The sequence below is a fragment of the Gossypium arboreum genome, unplaced genomic scaffold (genome assembly GCF_025698485.1).
Source record: "Gossypium arboreum isolate Shixiya-1 unplaced genomic scaffold, ASM2569848v2 Contig00537, whole genome shotgun sequence".
Lineage (NCBI taxonomy): Eukaryota > Viridiplantae > Streptophyta > Magnoliopsida > Malvales > Malvaceae > Gossypium > Gossypium arboreum.
This window is the reverse complement of record NW_026440651.1, coordinates 1-16471: the sequence shown is the minus strand read 5'-3', so window position 1 is coordinate 16471 and position 16471 is coordinate 1. Positions and strand designations below refer to the sequence as shown.

General features: G+C 31.7%; 2 protein-coding genes across 2 annotated transcripts; one reads left to right on the top strand and one right to left on the bottom strand.

Annotated features, from left to right (window-relative positions):
- The first annotated feature begins 35 nt into the window (after positions 1-35).
- Positions 36-5792, top strand: LOC128279236 (uncharacterized). The gene is made up of 7 exons (XM_053025010.1): positions 36-688; positions 1217-1290; positions 1385-1476; positions 2769-2838; positions 4125-4215; positions 4309-4359; positions 4936-5792. Exons 1-7 carry the CDS (start codon positions 185-187, stop codon positions 5374-5376), a joined length of 1323 nt encoding a protein of 440 aa, XP_052880970.1. The 5' UTR covers positions 36-184; the 3' UTR covers positions 5377-5792.
- Positions 5793-13881: 8089 nt separating this feature from the next.
- LOC108485447 (pre-mRNA-splicing factor cwc-21-like) lies at positions 13882-15305 on the bottom strand. The gene is made up of 2 exons (XM_053025011.1): positions 14734-15305; positions 13882-14645 (listed from the first exon to the last, which is right to left on the bottom strand). The coding sequence occupies exons 1-2, from the start codon at positions 15090-15092 to the stop codon at positions 14486-14488; spliced, it is 519 nt and encodes a 172-aa protein (XP_052880971.1). The 5' UTR covers positions 15093-15305; the 3' UTR covers positions 13882-14485.
- Between the last annotated feature and the right edge of the window lie 1166 nt (positions 15306-16471).

The window sequence follows — 16471 nt, the reverse complement described above, 5'->3', positions numbered from 1 at the left end:
TTGAAATTTGGGTTTTGATTTGATTTTTTGAGCAGAATGGTTTTCAATCAAATTCTGCGGTGGCAAACCAGTGCAATAACAACATGAACATGCTTATGATGCAACCTCAAATGGGTATTTTAATCCTCAGCTGCCAACTCCGTTGAGTAATAATATTAATAATATTAATAAGAATTCTAGTGTTATGCCATTGCTAAATAATGTTGGATTCATGAATGGAGCTAACCAGCAGTTTCCTACACAAAATAACAGTACGGGGTTTCCTCAAATTGGTCCAATTTTCCCAAACATGAACAATCTTGCAATGTTCCAACAACTTCCTGCTCAATTCAATAACTCTTTGCATAATCCAAATCAGCCAAATTGGTTGAATTTGCCTCAACAAAATAATATGGGTTTAACAAATGGGCAGCAGCAGCGGCAACAACTACAGCAACAACAGCTTTTTTTACAGAACCAATTGCAGAATGTGAGCCAACTTTTGAATGCTCAACTCCCAGATCTCTCACAGTTTGTTTCTGGTGGCCAAGCCATTGTGCCGAATCCGCATTTCGGGTTTATGCAGCCAAACCAGATGCAGCAGCAAGCCAATCAGAGTCAGCAAAATTTAGCGGATGTTAATGCATCGAATTTGTCTTCTGCACCTGCTTCACAAGTACCAGGAGACCCTTCTTTCAGAAGGCCAAAGGTATCAGTTTTTACCCCCTTACTGTTTTAACTTTGTGCTAGAACTAAGGAGGTAGTTTGGTTGTGAATGTTGACTCTGAAAGTGGTTTAAGAGAGTCTGATTGCCTTTGGTGGATAAAAGCATAAAGTTTAGCAATACTATTCTTTCAAAGTTCCAATGTTGCAGCTGTGCCATTTTCTTTGATGTATGAGTTTGAGTTAAACACATCTTGTAAAGTTAACGGTGAAGATTCAAAAAGTTGACGATATCAAATGAGAATTTGCATTATTTGTTGTGCAGTAACCTGGAAAGATATACTTACCATTGGAGATACTCCATTTGGGTTCTTAATAGCTTATGTTATACCTTTTCCCTAAGCAGAACTTCTCAAGCTGCTTTGATGTTATTTAATGTGAAAGTTTCGTAATTGTTAAGCTGGACATGGTTGATGTATGGTGTTAAAATTTCTTTTCCACAATGTTTTTGGTGTCTATTTTTATCTTTTGATTTGGCTTTTGAAATTAATGTAAGTCTTTTCAATTGTTGAAGGGTGGTCCTGGTAAAAACAGTCAGAATATGAACAACTTTCCAGGAAGAAATGCTAAAAGGGATTCAAAATGGGGGTTGGTATTCTTGAACATCTTACAGTTTCTAGCTTCTCTTTGTGAAAGACTCCGATTTTTGGCTTTTTATACAGCTGAAATTCAATTTTTGTAGATCTCAGAAGTCTAAGTTCGATCAGCCTCGGTTCCATCAAGCGGATAATGCAAAGAGAGCGTTTGCATCTTCTAATGGACATAAGAAAAAAGGTTAACCTTTTAATGAATTTCAAATAACTTAAATGGTCTTTCTTGGATACATTGGGCTGTGGATGAATAAACTTTTTTTTTCTGTTTTCTTTGTTTTGTCATAAAGCATAAAACTAAAAAGTTACTTGACATTTTCACTATTAATACAGTTGTCACTTCGTCTGGCTTTATAACTCAAATGGAATTTGATTATAAATGAACTGATTTAAGCCCCTTTTTAAAAGATTATTTAGTGATTCAACTGGGACAAGTAGGAGTTCATTGAAAAAAATCTTGATTATAAATGAATATGATATAGTGTTTGTTCCATGACTAGTAATTCCAGTGATCTGATTGAAAATAAACTGCGACTGGGTGAAAGTAGACTTTCTTTGGAATAGTGAATTAGAGTTTAAGATGGAAGTCCCAGCTAGTCACAGGTTTCAAGAAATAGAATACGATGTGCAAGGTGTATGGAGTGATCGATGGGATTTGCTTTTAGTGTTGATCACTATGTTTAAGAGCACAAAATATGTTTTATTCAACATTTAATTTAGCATTGCAAAAAAAAAAAAAAAAAGATGGAAGGTTTTCTGTTTTTCAGATAAGTTGGTAAAAGTGTAGAAGTTTACACTTAAATAAACAAAGACCTTAAGATTACTCTGGGATAGGTTTGGATCACTGAAATATGAGATCAGTAGAGCTAAAGCTGTTGTGAAGCTTAAATTCTTCTCTATCTGTTGGAAACTAAGAAACCAAGAAAGGGATATTAGAAGATATAGTTTGTTTGATTTATTTGAATTCACATGTGAATACCAATGTATAGATATCTGAAGCTTTATGTTTGAAATAAATTTATTTGTTTTGGCTCTCTAAAAAACAAGACAGACAATTTTTTCCATGCACAACTTTGCATTTTTGGTGTCTACAACTTGGAAATAGATATTGGTGTCTACAGCTTTATGTTTGAAATAAAGCTTAAATTCTTCCGTATCTGTTGGAAACTAAGAAACCAAGAAAGGGATATTAGAAGATATAGTTTGTTTGATTTATTTGAATTCACATGTGAATACCAATGTATAGATATCTGAAGCTTTATGTTTGAAATAAATTTATTTGTTTTGGCTCTCTAAAAAACAAGATAGACAATTTTTTCCATGCACAACTTTGCATTTTTGGTGTCTACAACTTGGAAATAGATATTGGTTTCCTTTGTACCTTCTTATTCTTTGATTTGTTTTTTGCTATTGGATTCTTTTGTTTCTTTTGAAAAAAAATTCTAGTTTCTCCTCACCTTGAGAAAAAAATAACAGGGCCTGATAATGAGAGGGCAGCTAAATTTCCTCATTCTAATTCTGCAAACCCAGCTAAAGAAAAGAGAAGGTAACTTCTGTTTGCTCATACTCGTTTCATAATCTTGCTTGTCAGATGTGAAGAAAACTTTTGCTTGTTGACAGAGACGTTCACTTGAGAATAGTTTTGTGTTAACATGAGACATTTATTTAGTTGAAACTGCTTTTTTACAAATGATGGCTGCTACACTTATGACAGTGGTTAGCCTGAAAATAGACAGTTCTATTTATGCTTTCTTATAGTTGAAGCAGTTCTTTGGCTGGCAATATCTATTTTATCATGGGAGTTTTATTGGTATGGAGAATGGAATGGCGGTATGTGTTGAGTATTTACGTGAATCATTTTATATAGAAGTTAAGTGGTATGGGATTAGAGTGAGTTGACAAACGGGGATGTATTGCATTGAGTTTAAATAAATGAGCTTTATGTGATTAATTTTAGAAACTTAATTCCTTGAACATTTTAATGGTGGTCACAACTGGAATAATTGTCAGCAATCATATTAAAAAGCCATTAGTTGTCCAACTTAACCCTTAATTGATTCCGTTTTGGTGAGATGCTTAAGTTCTTGCTTGTATAAGTTTGAACTATTGATGATAAGTCAAGGCCTGAAATGTTTGTGGATGAAATCCCACCGTATGCATGAAAACAGAAAAAGGAATGCTCATGCTCTGTTGGTTTACTTGTTTTGATTTGGAATAAATGCCAGAACTTTTAAAATTTCACAAGATTTTAGTGTGTGTTGGGTTTTTTTTTCTCTGTATTTAGTTGTTTGCTGGTGTACAGGAAATGTATGTGTATGGACAGCCTAGGTAGTTTTCAGCTATGTTATTCGGACTTGATTGTGATTGTCAAATATGTATATATGCTTGAGATGGGTATGTTCAATTTTCTTTTAAAGTTTTTTCATGTATTTGGAGGATCTTTGGATTGTCATATCTCCCAACTTATGTCTGGTTATGTATTAGACACAAGTATTTCAAGAGAGATGAAGAGTCGGAGCAACATAGGTTTCAATTAATTTACAAGCTGCCTTGTAAATGGCTATGTTAAAGGATTTTCTTTCTGTTCTTTCCAAATACTTTTGAGAAAGAGTTAATGTTTTCCTTGATAGTAATTCCGAACAAGGAGGCTAATAGAACCGAATCAATTGCAGTTGACATTTTAGTGAAATTATCTACAGCAGAATCTTATTTTCCTGTACTTATGATTAATATTTCTCATAAATTGTCATGTATTTTCTCTCCTCTTATAATTACCTTCTTTCTTACTAATCTCTGCTTTGATGTGTTCACAATTCTTTCGTAAATGAGAAGATCGCTTGCTTTGACCTATACGGAGGAAGAGATAAGAAAGTGGCGTGAAGAACGTAAGAAGTTCTATCCCACAAAAGCCAACATAAAGAAGGTTGTATATAGCTGCAGAATGCTCTTTCATTTCACTTTTTGTTCCCTTTAAAGTGTATATGCATTCGATGATAATCGACTTTGGTGGCTGCAGAAACTGAGTGGAAAAGTAGCTGACTCTGAGGTTGCAAAATCACGTAGCGAGGTACATTTATTAAGTTTTTCCTGATCTATAAAAAACTTACTAGTATTGCATAAGCTTGAGCATAAGGCCAATCTCATCTTAAAAGGGAAGCATCTGGTCAATAAACGTTTGATGCTTTCCACCTATAAGACTGCCTTGTGGCTCGTCCTAGGCATATATGTCTTTGGTGCTCCGAATCTTCTTTTTTCTTGAAGTATCCTTGTTTGACACCTGTTTCCGGCACATATTTGGACTTGGGTATGGGAATACAATCCTTCAAATTGAACATAACCTTGTTAGACACATACCCGTATTTGAACTCACACCCAGGTCCAAATAACATAGATATATGTAATAGTTATAGTATTAGCATCCAAGATTCGAGAAAATTGGCATTTTGTCTAAGCATGTCTAACAATGTTAAATACTCATGAAAAGATAACCGAAGTTTTCAGTTCTGGGTTTATAAATTTGTTTCAATTTAAAAACAGGCATTTAGTGTCTAAAATTCTGCAAGGTGGCCGGATTGATGCTTCATTGTCACAATCTATGTAACTGAAGTTTTTTCTTATTATATATTGTAACCTTCTCTTGTAGCAACTCAAGGAGATTTTGGCAAAGCAAGCTGAGTTAGGAGTCGAAGTTGCAGAAATTCCACCACAGTATCTGCGAGGTATGGAGAAAAGGGTGAATGGAAGGGAAGAAAACCATAGGCCGTCAACCAAGAGGGGGAGATTTGGAATGAGGAATGATAAAAGAGGGAGACCAGATAAGAGAGACCATTTTTCCAAGAAACCAAAACCAACAACCGAGGAATCATTTGATGGCAGTTCTTTCAGCAAGAGGAGTCCGACCCTTTTGCAAAAACTTCTTAGCGCTGATATAAGGAAAGATAAAAGCCGATTGTTGCAGGTTCTCCGCTTCATGGTTATGAATTCGTTCTTTAAGGATTGGCCTGAGAAGCCCTTGAAATTTCCTGTAGTAGTTGTTAAAGATGGTGTATCCGAGGGTGAGATTGTTCAAGAAAACCTTGCTTGATGCTGAAGATAATATTGAAGCTGGCAACAAGACAATGACCCAAAGTATCGTTGATGGTGCTGGTGATGATGATATCGAAAACAACAATGCTGATGAAGAAGGAGGAGAAGAAGATGATGATGACAACGAAAAACATGACACTCAAGTTGACCCAGTGAATTTGTATGTTAGGGAGAAAGTAGCAGAACTTGTGAGGAATGGTGATGGAGAGGGAGAAATCATTGACTAGAATACTTTCTCTCCTTTGCCTCGTACACCACCACCGTCTCTTCCGCAACATCGAGATACTGCTCTCTTTAAACATGTTTGTGCATAGCATAGGTTAGCATATTTTGTGTATAATTTTGAAAGGACAACGGAGGGAAGAGGACATTTTTGCTAGACTCTAATGCTCGAGGGCTTTTTTTGTAATTTAACTCTTTTTTGTTTTTGGCTTGCTTCTAACTGTTTTTATCTTTTAAATTATGGAAGAAATATATTTATTAAAAGTTTGTAAGTTGAAATGGTTAATGTCAAACCATTTTTTGAAAAACGAGAATCGACTTTTTGAAAACAAAATATGGATTCGCCACCAATATTTTATTTGGGTGTGATTGGGTCACCTAATAAAACACTTTGTTTTATTAAAATCGATTTTGGCCTACGTAAATATAAGAAAACAGGTTCGGGAGCCGATTACGTATGAGGAAGGATTAGCACCTTCACTACGCCCAAAATTGGTACTAAATTGATTAAGTATTTGAAACTATTTTTGAAAAAAATGATTCTTTTAAAAATTTGAATAGCTCAAGTTGGTCGTTAAAATTTTCTTGTTTCAAAGGAATGCAGCATCATATCTAACACGATAGGACACGAAACTTTATTCCCTTGAGAACGCGATAAATCTTGGTTTCCAAAATTTATACCTCGAAAATTGCAAAAGGATTTCCAATTATTTAGTCCAACGAAAACCAAACTTCAGACGGTGAGGCACGATTCTTCGAACTTCTAAACGTTGAACATTGCTTTGCTTTAGGATTGAGAAAATATGTGTAAAATTCAAAAGGACGTTCGATTACTTTGAACAAACGAAAAATTACAACCCAGCACGATAGGGCACAATTCTCCGAATTGCTAAGCATCGAACATTTCCTTTGTTCTAAAGAAAATTTTTAAAGACATGGGTGAAATTCCGAAGGAATATTCATTCGTTTCGAACAAACAGGAAATTGCAACCCGGCACGATAGGGCACGATTCCCCGAATTGCCAAACATCGAATATTGCCTTGGTTTTAAGGAATTTTTAAATAAATAATTATAAAACCCGCTTGAAATGCACTAATTTGTCTTAAAATAAAATGGAATAATTAATTCTAAAGAGTTAGAAATTATAGAGTGATATTTGTTAATCCGAAAGGAAATAAAAACACAAGATAATGTACATGTACGAGATACTATGATGGATGAATGGAGATAAGATGATTCGTTTAATCAACTAACAAGATAACAATCAAATTCCACCAATTCTAAAAATATTATCAATTTCCTAATCATGGATGAAGAATAATCAATATGATGACAATGCAAAATGAAAATAATATACCACAATAATATATATAGCCTAATACAACATATTGAAATGCAAAATGCAAAACAAAATGAAAGTTAAAGAAATATATATGTGTATAAGATAAATTTAAAAGGATGAATATATAATATATATTATATGAATTGTTAAACTAGACACTTTGTACAAAATAAAGGTATACATGTGACCATTAAAATATATTTTAGAATGAACGCTTAAATCGAATGATATACGAAGTGTTAAAGAATATCGGTTTAAAACTTATATATAATAAAGGAAAATTATAAAATATGCAAAGATAATAAGAATATATATAATAATTTTAAGAACATATTAGACTTACAAATTATAGACGTATATATGTGTAAATAAATTTAGAATGAAAGGAATATGTATATAAAATTAAATCAGTTTTATCATAAGCTATATAAGGTTTAGAAACATACTTTTTTTTATGTACAAAAGGAAAACTATAGATGATGTGTTCAAAAAGTAATTATAAAGATTAATAATAATAGTGTAAATAAATACAAATAAAGGAGTAACACAAAGAACAATATGTGTGTATATCATGATAGAATTAACATAAAATTAATTAACTTAATAATATGATAATAGCTATACTAATGACATAGTAATAATGAAATAAAGTGTGATAAGAACACATTGATAGAAACAATAATAATGAATTAGTAATGATGACAATGGAAAACGATAGTAAAACAATAATAATAAACTAAAGGATGACAATAATATTAGTAATAATATGAATAATAATGCATAAAACATAGAATATTGTGTACAAGATGAATTTAAAATTAATCAGACTATAACATATAAATAAACAAAGTGATGCAAATAATACAATCAACACCAATAAATAAACCCGTAAAAAGGAAAATGTAAAATGAATTTAAATAAAACCTAATTGAAATCAAATTAAAATAGGGGATAATTTACAAATAATATAAACTTGGGATTAAAATAAGGACCCAAGCGAATCGCGAGTAACTAAGGAGGATGAAATGGAAATAAACCCACTCGTCCAAAACGCATCATTTGGTTAGGGACCTAGATGAAACGATAATGAAATTCTAGGGTGAAATTTAAAAAAAAAGGAATGGGACCACATCGAAACCGCCTCAAAAGCGGAGGGACGAGGCGCAAATAGACCTCAGGTCAAAAACACGTGGATCCTAGGCGGTTTGGTCGGGTTTCGGTCGAGTGATTAAACGACGCAATTTTGGGTATTAAATGTTTGCCCCAAATGACGCTGCATCGAGGACTATAAAACAAAATTTTTGAAGAAAATTGTCATTTTATCGGTCTAGAGAAAAAAGAAAGAGAGAAATGAGAGTCTGCCCAGCGATTTTGGTCGCCAAATTGGTGCCGTCGGTCACACTGGCATCCGTCGTGTCTGACAGATAGGAGATGCCAAAAGTCCCGAATCGAACCTCTGTCCCCTCACTCCATATTCGAGTTCCAAACAAGCAAAGGAGACCTAGGAGATCGGATCGAGCTATGGGAACCGCTTGATTCGACTTCTCCGATCTCCAAAAAGGTAACGATATCCTTTCTCTTTTTATATATAGGCGATATATATTGTATGTGCGTGTATTGAATCGACTTGTAAAATAAAAGGATAGGTTAATAGGAATGAAGAAACAACCTTCTTTTCTTTGAAATCTTTTGTTTTTATTTCTTTCCGTGTCTTTTTTTGTGTATTCAAAAATGTCCGACCCTACAATGGTTTTGGATTCGCTTTAAATAGCCGTTTACATGTTACTATTCTCGCTTTTTGTCTTGTCTCATTAATGTTTACAGTACCATGGCGGTGGATTTGACCGAGTTGGTGGCTGTCTTGCAGGTCGTCGAGGCAAGTGGGGAGACAAAGAGGAGTTGGTTCGAACGACTAGGGTTTCTTTTTGATTTTTTTATTGGGCTAGGGCTCTTTTGGGCTTGGGGTTTAGGGGTTGTAAACGGGCGGGCAAATTGGGCTTGTAACAGTTAAATTAGATGTTTAATAGTTACTTGTTTATGGATTTAATTTCTTTTATAATTAAGTTTTATTGATTTGTAAAATATAAAATGGCAAAAATGTTCTTATAATAATATAATTTATTTTGTACATTTACGTGATATTTTGTTTTAATTGATATATTTAATTACATCTTTAAACTATTTATGTTATTAATACTTAAATAATTTTATTTAATAAGTTTGAAATATTTATTTTTGATGTTGAAAGAAAGTGCTGATTTAAGTATGAAATTTCCATACCCAACATGTTGCTGCTGGATGTTGTAATTTGAAGCTTTCAAGTTCTGTTTGCTTATTTATTTATGCATTCTTATATTGTTAGTTGTTTTTAGTCGGGGTGTTTAAACGATCGGTTCGGTTATTAATCTAATTAAATTATTATTGATAATGCTCTAGAATAACGTGTTTTATGTATTAATCATGTATTTATTCGAGCTTGATCCTACTAATTTGAGCTATTTATGTCTTTTTATCTTTTAGGGACTGGTTTGGAGGCAAAAGTAAAATTAAGGGACAAAAGTCCAATTTGGAGACACAATGGGCTGACATGCGACACAGGAAAAAGATTTTGCCAAAAGTGAGAGCATGGAAGACACAATGACTAAAAACGCAAAAAAAAGAGATTTTATTTTATAAGACTCCATTTTATTTATATTAGGATAATTAATATTAAGATAATTATTAGGATTATTTAATTTTAGGATTTTATTTTAATTATCTTTATTTATCTTTAATTAAATGTATTTATCTTTTTAGAATTTAAGTTAAATTAGACTATCTCCTTACCACTATAAATAGGGGGTGAAGTGACTCTATTTGGGGTGGATCTTTTTCTGTAAACACTCTCCCCTAGAAAGTCTAGGCTTTTGTTTGTTCATATTTTCTTTCAATAAAATTCTCTTTTCTCTTTTATATTTATTTACCTTTCCACCATTATCATGAGCCACTAAAACCTATCTAGTCGAAAGTTGTCAATATTCCCAAAAGGGTTCTTGAGGCCTAGAATCCGTTTAGCCTTCTCGCCAAGTATTCATCGTTTCTGGCACTACGAGGATGGCGCTTCCGTCCATGGCCCTTAAGAAGTAAGCTTTTCAACATATGCAAAGGCGGCGCTTTGTATGTTTTGGAAGGATTGCACAATCGGTTCGTTAACTTATTGCGTCGGATGTTGGTGAGCCAAAGAGACAAAATGGCGTGGGATTCGCCATTGAGAAGCGTTAATCTAGCATATATTCTGGCTAGAGTTAGGTTCCCAAAAATTGTAAGTCTAATCTTTGGAGTGGTGGTCGTAGGTGTCCTCTTCCACTATAACTGACTTACTTAAGTTGAGAAGGGTTACTTAAAAGCCGAGATTGAACCTAATGCGGAATGAGACAACTAGAGGTTGGAATCTACCAATAAGAATTTCTTTTCCTTTAACTCTCTTTATTATTTTTATTATTTTCGTAATTACAATTTCAGTCAACTTTAGATTCGTTCTTTTTATTTTTTTCCAAATCAAATCTTTAATTTTGTTTTTTTTCCCTTCATCACGCAGGTTTTATTGGGCATGATCCTGCCAAGGATTTCGAGAAACAAGCATTCGTATAATTCGATCCCTGAGGATTCGACTCTACTTCCCCTTTACTGTCTTTTTAATTATTTCGTAGGGAATATGATATTTTTGGTGCTCTCAACGACGCATCAATTATTAATTGAATTATTCGAAAGGTAAAAATCTTTAACCGTTAACTGAACCAAAATTGTTTCAAATACATTAACCCAACTGAAATATTTTGGTTAATTCAGATCAATCTGAATTCAATGAAATTTATATGTTTTTATCTTTTGGTTAAAATAAGTATAAAATAACATTGTTAATGTTCATTTTTTAATAGTTAAAAATGAATTATATATAATATATATTATTTATTTGATTAATATAAAGAATAATATTTCAAAAATTCATTGCTAATATAAAAATATATTATTTATTTTGACTAATTCAGTTAATTACCTGATTTTTATCGAATTAATCGGTAATTAAAATTTTTAAAAATTATTAACAAATTTCGATCGAATTATATTTCACCATCGACATATTGTTGATTATATCAATTAAATTGGTTGGTGTGATTTTATTTAATCTTATGGATATGAATAAGGATTGTGATTATATGTAGTGACATACTATTGGTATTGGTGTGATTCTGTTCATGTTTTAGATATGAATAATGGTAAAATTGCAGATTGGAGGGATGGCTTGGATTAAAATCTAGCAAATCATTTATATTTAATAAGACTTTGAAAAAAGTTTGAGCACTATAAATAAATGGGAATGTTGTAATTATAGCAAGTTAAATAGCAAAAAAAAAAAAATAAATTACATCATAGGTCACTCAATTATGGGTTATTGTTTTTGGTCACTCAACTAGAATTTTCTTTTAACTTAGTCACCCAACTAATTGAATTTTTTTTTTGTTCATTTTCGTTAATTGCTGTTTAAGTGTCTAATGGGGATGATGTGACAGTTTAAAAAATGGTATAATAGTAAATTTAGCACTCAATTTTTACATATTATATCAATTTGGGCATAATTTTAAGTTTTAACCCTTAAAATTTACAAATGATCTCAATTGATCCTAATTCTAAAAATTGAAAAAATACATATAAAAATACATAAAATTTTTAAAAAGATAATAAATTTAGATTTTATATTAATATTAATATTAAATAAAAACAGTTATATCAAAATCCAACTCAACATTATGTCAGAAAGCATCATCATCATTTGCTACTGCCTCACCCTTAAAACCCGCTACACTTACCAGCCTCTTCGAAGTTTAGGTCTCAAATTTAGGATGGAAAAATACATTAATCCTTTTGAAACAATAAAACAAATCAATTGATTGGGTTAAGCACCATTATGATCATGGGCTAAATTATTCCGCCTTACTCAAATATCCGTCCGAAAAGTAAAAGAATTAGGTAAAATATAAGTTCAAAAAATATTTGAACAAAAAAGATTTGTTTACTAAACAAGTTAGGTCTCGAGTAAGTTTTTTAGCTCGACCAGCTCAAATTTGTAAAAAAAATAAAAATCCTACTACTTTTTACTGTTGTTTTCAATATTTTGTTGTTTTGTCACTATTTTGGTGCCGTTTTGTTATTATATTGTTACTATTTTATTGTTATTGTTTGGATATTGTATAATTTTTATTTTATTATTAATTTTGCTACTATTTTAGAGACATTTGCTTACTAAGTTGCACTTATCTTAGTGTTATTTAAATATAAATAAAATTTTAATTTATTTTCAATTTTGGGAAACATTTATTTTAATATTTTAGTGTATTTGATGAATTATTTTTTAAATTTATTTTTATATAAAAATAATAATATAAATTTTTTAATACGGACGGGTTAGATTAGGCTAGACTTGAGTTTTAGCATTTTTATCCGTGTCGGGTTGGGAAATTCTAGGCTCATTTTTCGGTCGTGCACAAACCTAGAAAATGGACCTAAAATTCTATTGAAGCTCGACCACCATGATCACCTCTAAGCGAGTACAAGTTTGGGCATTATTAGTATTTATAAAATCAAAGCGATTAAAAACCTTTTAATTTCACTAATTTATTTAAATAAACCTTCATAGATTTTATTTATCTAAATAACCTTAAATATAGTAGGGTCTCTATATTCTTTTAAAATTTAAAATTTAATAGTTTAATTGAGGTATTGAGTTTGTGTATTTTATTTTATTTAATAATCTTGAACTCTTGGATCAATTTTGGATATAAATTTCTGTATTGTTGCATCCAGAATTGGAGATGATTTAAATTACATTTGTGATCGTGTCGCGTTTATACAGTTATAAACTCAGCATATAACATCACGATCACTATGCGCATTGAAAATGCAAAATTTTTCAAATTCACACGACTTATTAAAAAGTATAACAATTATATTTATAATTATAAAATGTCACTCTTAAATTTATTCGTTACACCATAAAAACATAATTTCATCTTAAAATTTTTGTTACATTCCAATAAAATTGAAATTCATATATTCTTGATTCTACATATAAAACATTAATAAATTAATAAACCTAAAATTTATATTTAGATCAAATTCATATTTTTGACCGGCCCGATCTATTGTTTTGTTTTTGTTTCGTTGTTGCTTTGTTACCATTTTACTATTATATTACTATCATTTTGTTATTATTTTTTAGATATTATATAACTCTTATTTTATTGTTAATTGTGCGAGATATTTACTTGTTAAATTACATTTGTATTAGTATTATTTAAGTATAGATAATTTTTCAATTTATCGGAAACATTTATTTGAATATTTTAGTGTATTTGATGTATTATATTTTTAAATTTGTATTTATATAAAAATAATAATATAAATTTTTTAATATGGTTGGACCAGGTCAAGCTTGGGCTAAATTTCAAACCCATTTTTTGGGTTGATTCAGGCCCAAACCTAGAAAATGAGCTTAAAATTCTATTGAAACTCGACCTAATCCATGATCACCTCTAATCACAATACAAACTTGGACAATTATTAATATTTATAAAATCAGACCACTATTAGAAACTTTTGAATTTCACCAATTTATTTAAATAAACTTTTAGAGCTTTTATTTATCTAAATAGACTTAAATATGGTAGAGGTTTCTATATTCTTTTAAAATTTAAAATTTAGTCATTATATTTTAACTGAATTTAATAATCTTGGACTCTTGGACCAATTTTGGTATCAAAATTGTTGACGTTGCAACTATAGAAGGATTTTGCTGTTGAATTGGACATGGCTACTGCATTGTGTGATAATACAAATGCCATTAACATTTCCAAGAATCTAATGTAGCATTCGAGGACTAAACATATAGATATAAGACGTGATTTTATAAAGGAATTGATTGAGAATGATGTTGTTGAGCTGAAGTTTGTGTCTACACAATATCAACTAGTTTATTTGTTCACTAAATCGTTGGACGCAACTAGGTTCGGCTAGGGGTGAGTATTTGATTGAGTCGAGTCGAATCGAGTCAAAAAATTTCGAATTAGTCGCATTGACAAGGTGTTCGAAAACTTGAGATCCTCTATTGGTGTTTGTCAAGTTTGAATAACTTGAATGGGTATTGGAAGGCATCCAAACGCAAAAGCTTGTCGATTCACGTTTATCTCTCCAAATCACGAGGGAGAAAAGGTGTGATGATTGTGGCGACGATCAATGGCCATTATCGATTCATATTTTCCCCAAGTCATTTCTATTCGACTGCTCACATTCAGATGGCTAGGGTAGAAATTACTTACGAAGGGGAATTAGAAAAGGTTTAGGCATAAAAAAAGTGTTGAAGGAAAAGACGCATCAAACCCTCAACCAGAAACTCAGGCTAGCTCATGTTTCTTGTCTGCACTGATCAAAGGTTGTATCTATATCATGGAACTTTTAGAAAAGTGTCATATGGCTCAGGCTCATAGAGTACCTACACCAATGGTTACCTCATGTTTCTTGTCTCCACTGATCAAAATCGATGTTCTTTCGAGGATTTGGCAGAGGAGGAAGCCCAGATTCAGAAGCTCCAATACCGAGAGCAGCCCTAAATGTCTCCATCTGCTTCTCCTTCCTTGCAGCAATTTGGTGGGTCTGTGTATCCGATACCCTAACCACCAAAACATGAATGAATCAATAAATAATAAAAGAAAAACATCAATCATTTATTATTAATCAATAAATAAACAAGAAATTACTTTTGCTGGCGAGTAGGGATTGGTATAACTTCTCCTTCTTCTTCGTCTTTCTCTTGTTGAGCATCTTCGAGAGCCTTCCTAGCTTCAACAAGCTTATCAGCGATCTCAGATTCAGTGTAACCTTGTTCAGCGAGTTTATCTTCCAAAATCACGAGCTTAAGCTCAATCTGACGCTTGCGATCATGCTCGAGGATTTCCTTGTCAGGTTTCCTGGTGGTGAGACCTGCGGTGCCTTGATCTGCCTCGAAAGGCTTGGTGAAATCGGTTAACCGATTCGTCTTGGGCTTTACAAAGAATTTGTTACTCTGTAACCATTGGTGCCTGACCCCTAGGGTGGTCAGTCCGATTCCGTTGTACATTTAGGGATTTCTTTTCAAAACCCTACCTCAAATCTTCTGCGATTTCCTTCTTTTCTGTTTTTTTCAATTTTACGATTAAGAAGAAAACAACAACTTCAATTGCTAGTTTTACCAATGGAAATCAGAAACAGAGAAATTCAAACGAAAAAGAAAGGAAAGGAAACGGAGAATTGTGCTTTCTTCTGCCATTAACCCTAGCCTTTATAATATATAGGTTAAATTTCGCTATTAGTCCCTGTACTTTACCCAAGTTGTGGATATAGCTCTTCTCCTTTTATTTGATCACTTTTAGTCCTATTATTTTTTAATCGGTCAATTTTATTCCCTGTAATTTTCAAAATTCAAAATATTAGTCTTGACCCAATCAGTAGCAGTTAAATCTATTTGGTTAAATTCACCTACTAGTCTTGTACTATGCATACATTTGTAGTTTTAGTCCATATTCTCCAATTGCGTCATTCTAAGTCCTTATATTTGTCGAATTTTGAAATTTCAATCTTGACACAAATAATAGTCGCAATCTATTAAAGTGAGTAAGATGTGTAAACAATAAGCGGACATGACATTACATATATGATAATATGTTGTTTGCATCAAATTTGGATACTAAATATTACTTTTCGGCATATTTTCCAAAATTGGCCCCTAATACGAATTTAATATTTTAAAATTAAATTAATTTTATTAAATTTGCGGGTTGCCATATTTAAACCATTTAAATAATTTTTTTACAGTAAACATGTAAATGAACCATTAGTTTATATTTCTTAAACCATTTAAATGTTATATTACATAAAATAATCCCTCTCCCTCTCCCCATCCCCACCGGGCCTCCCCACCATCAAATATATATATATTTATTATATTTTTTGGAAATATTTATATATATTTACATATATTTATATATTTCTTTAAATTTTTTAAAATTAGAATTAAATTAAAAATATTTGTAAATTTTAAGGGTTAATTTTTTTAAATTATTAAATCGATATAATAAATAAAAATTGATGGTTAAATTTATTATTATACCAATTTTTTAGTTGCCACATTAGCTTGTCGTTCATAAATTTAACATGACTGACCAAAATAATCGAACTATGTAACATGGATGCTCAAATTGTAACGCTCCAATTTTCGAGAATTTTGTGAATGTTGGCATAGGTTTAATTATGTTAGTGGGCCTCTAGAAGGCCCAAGCTTAAGATAGAACCCGGCAATTTTAGTTAATTTTTGTTCCATAAGAAAAAGGGGTTGAAATTATGAAATAGGACCTATGTGAAAATGTTTGAAAATGCTATAGGCTAATTTGTAGTGGCCAAATAAATAGGAGTGCAAAATAGGAGGATTTGCATGTCAAACCTCCCATTTTACATTAGTGG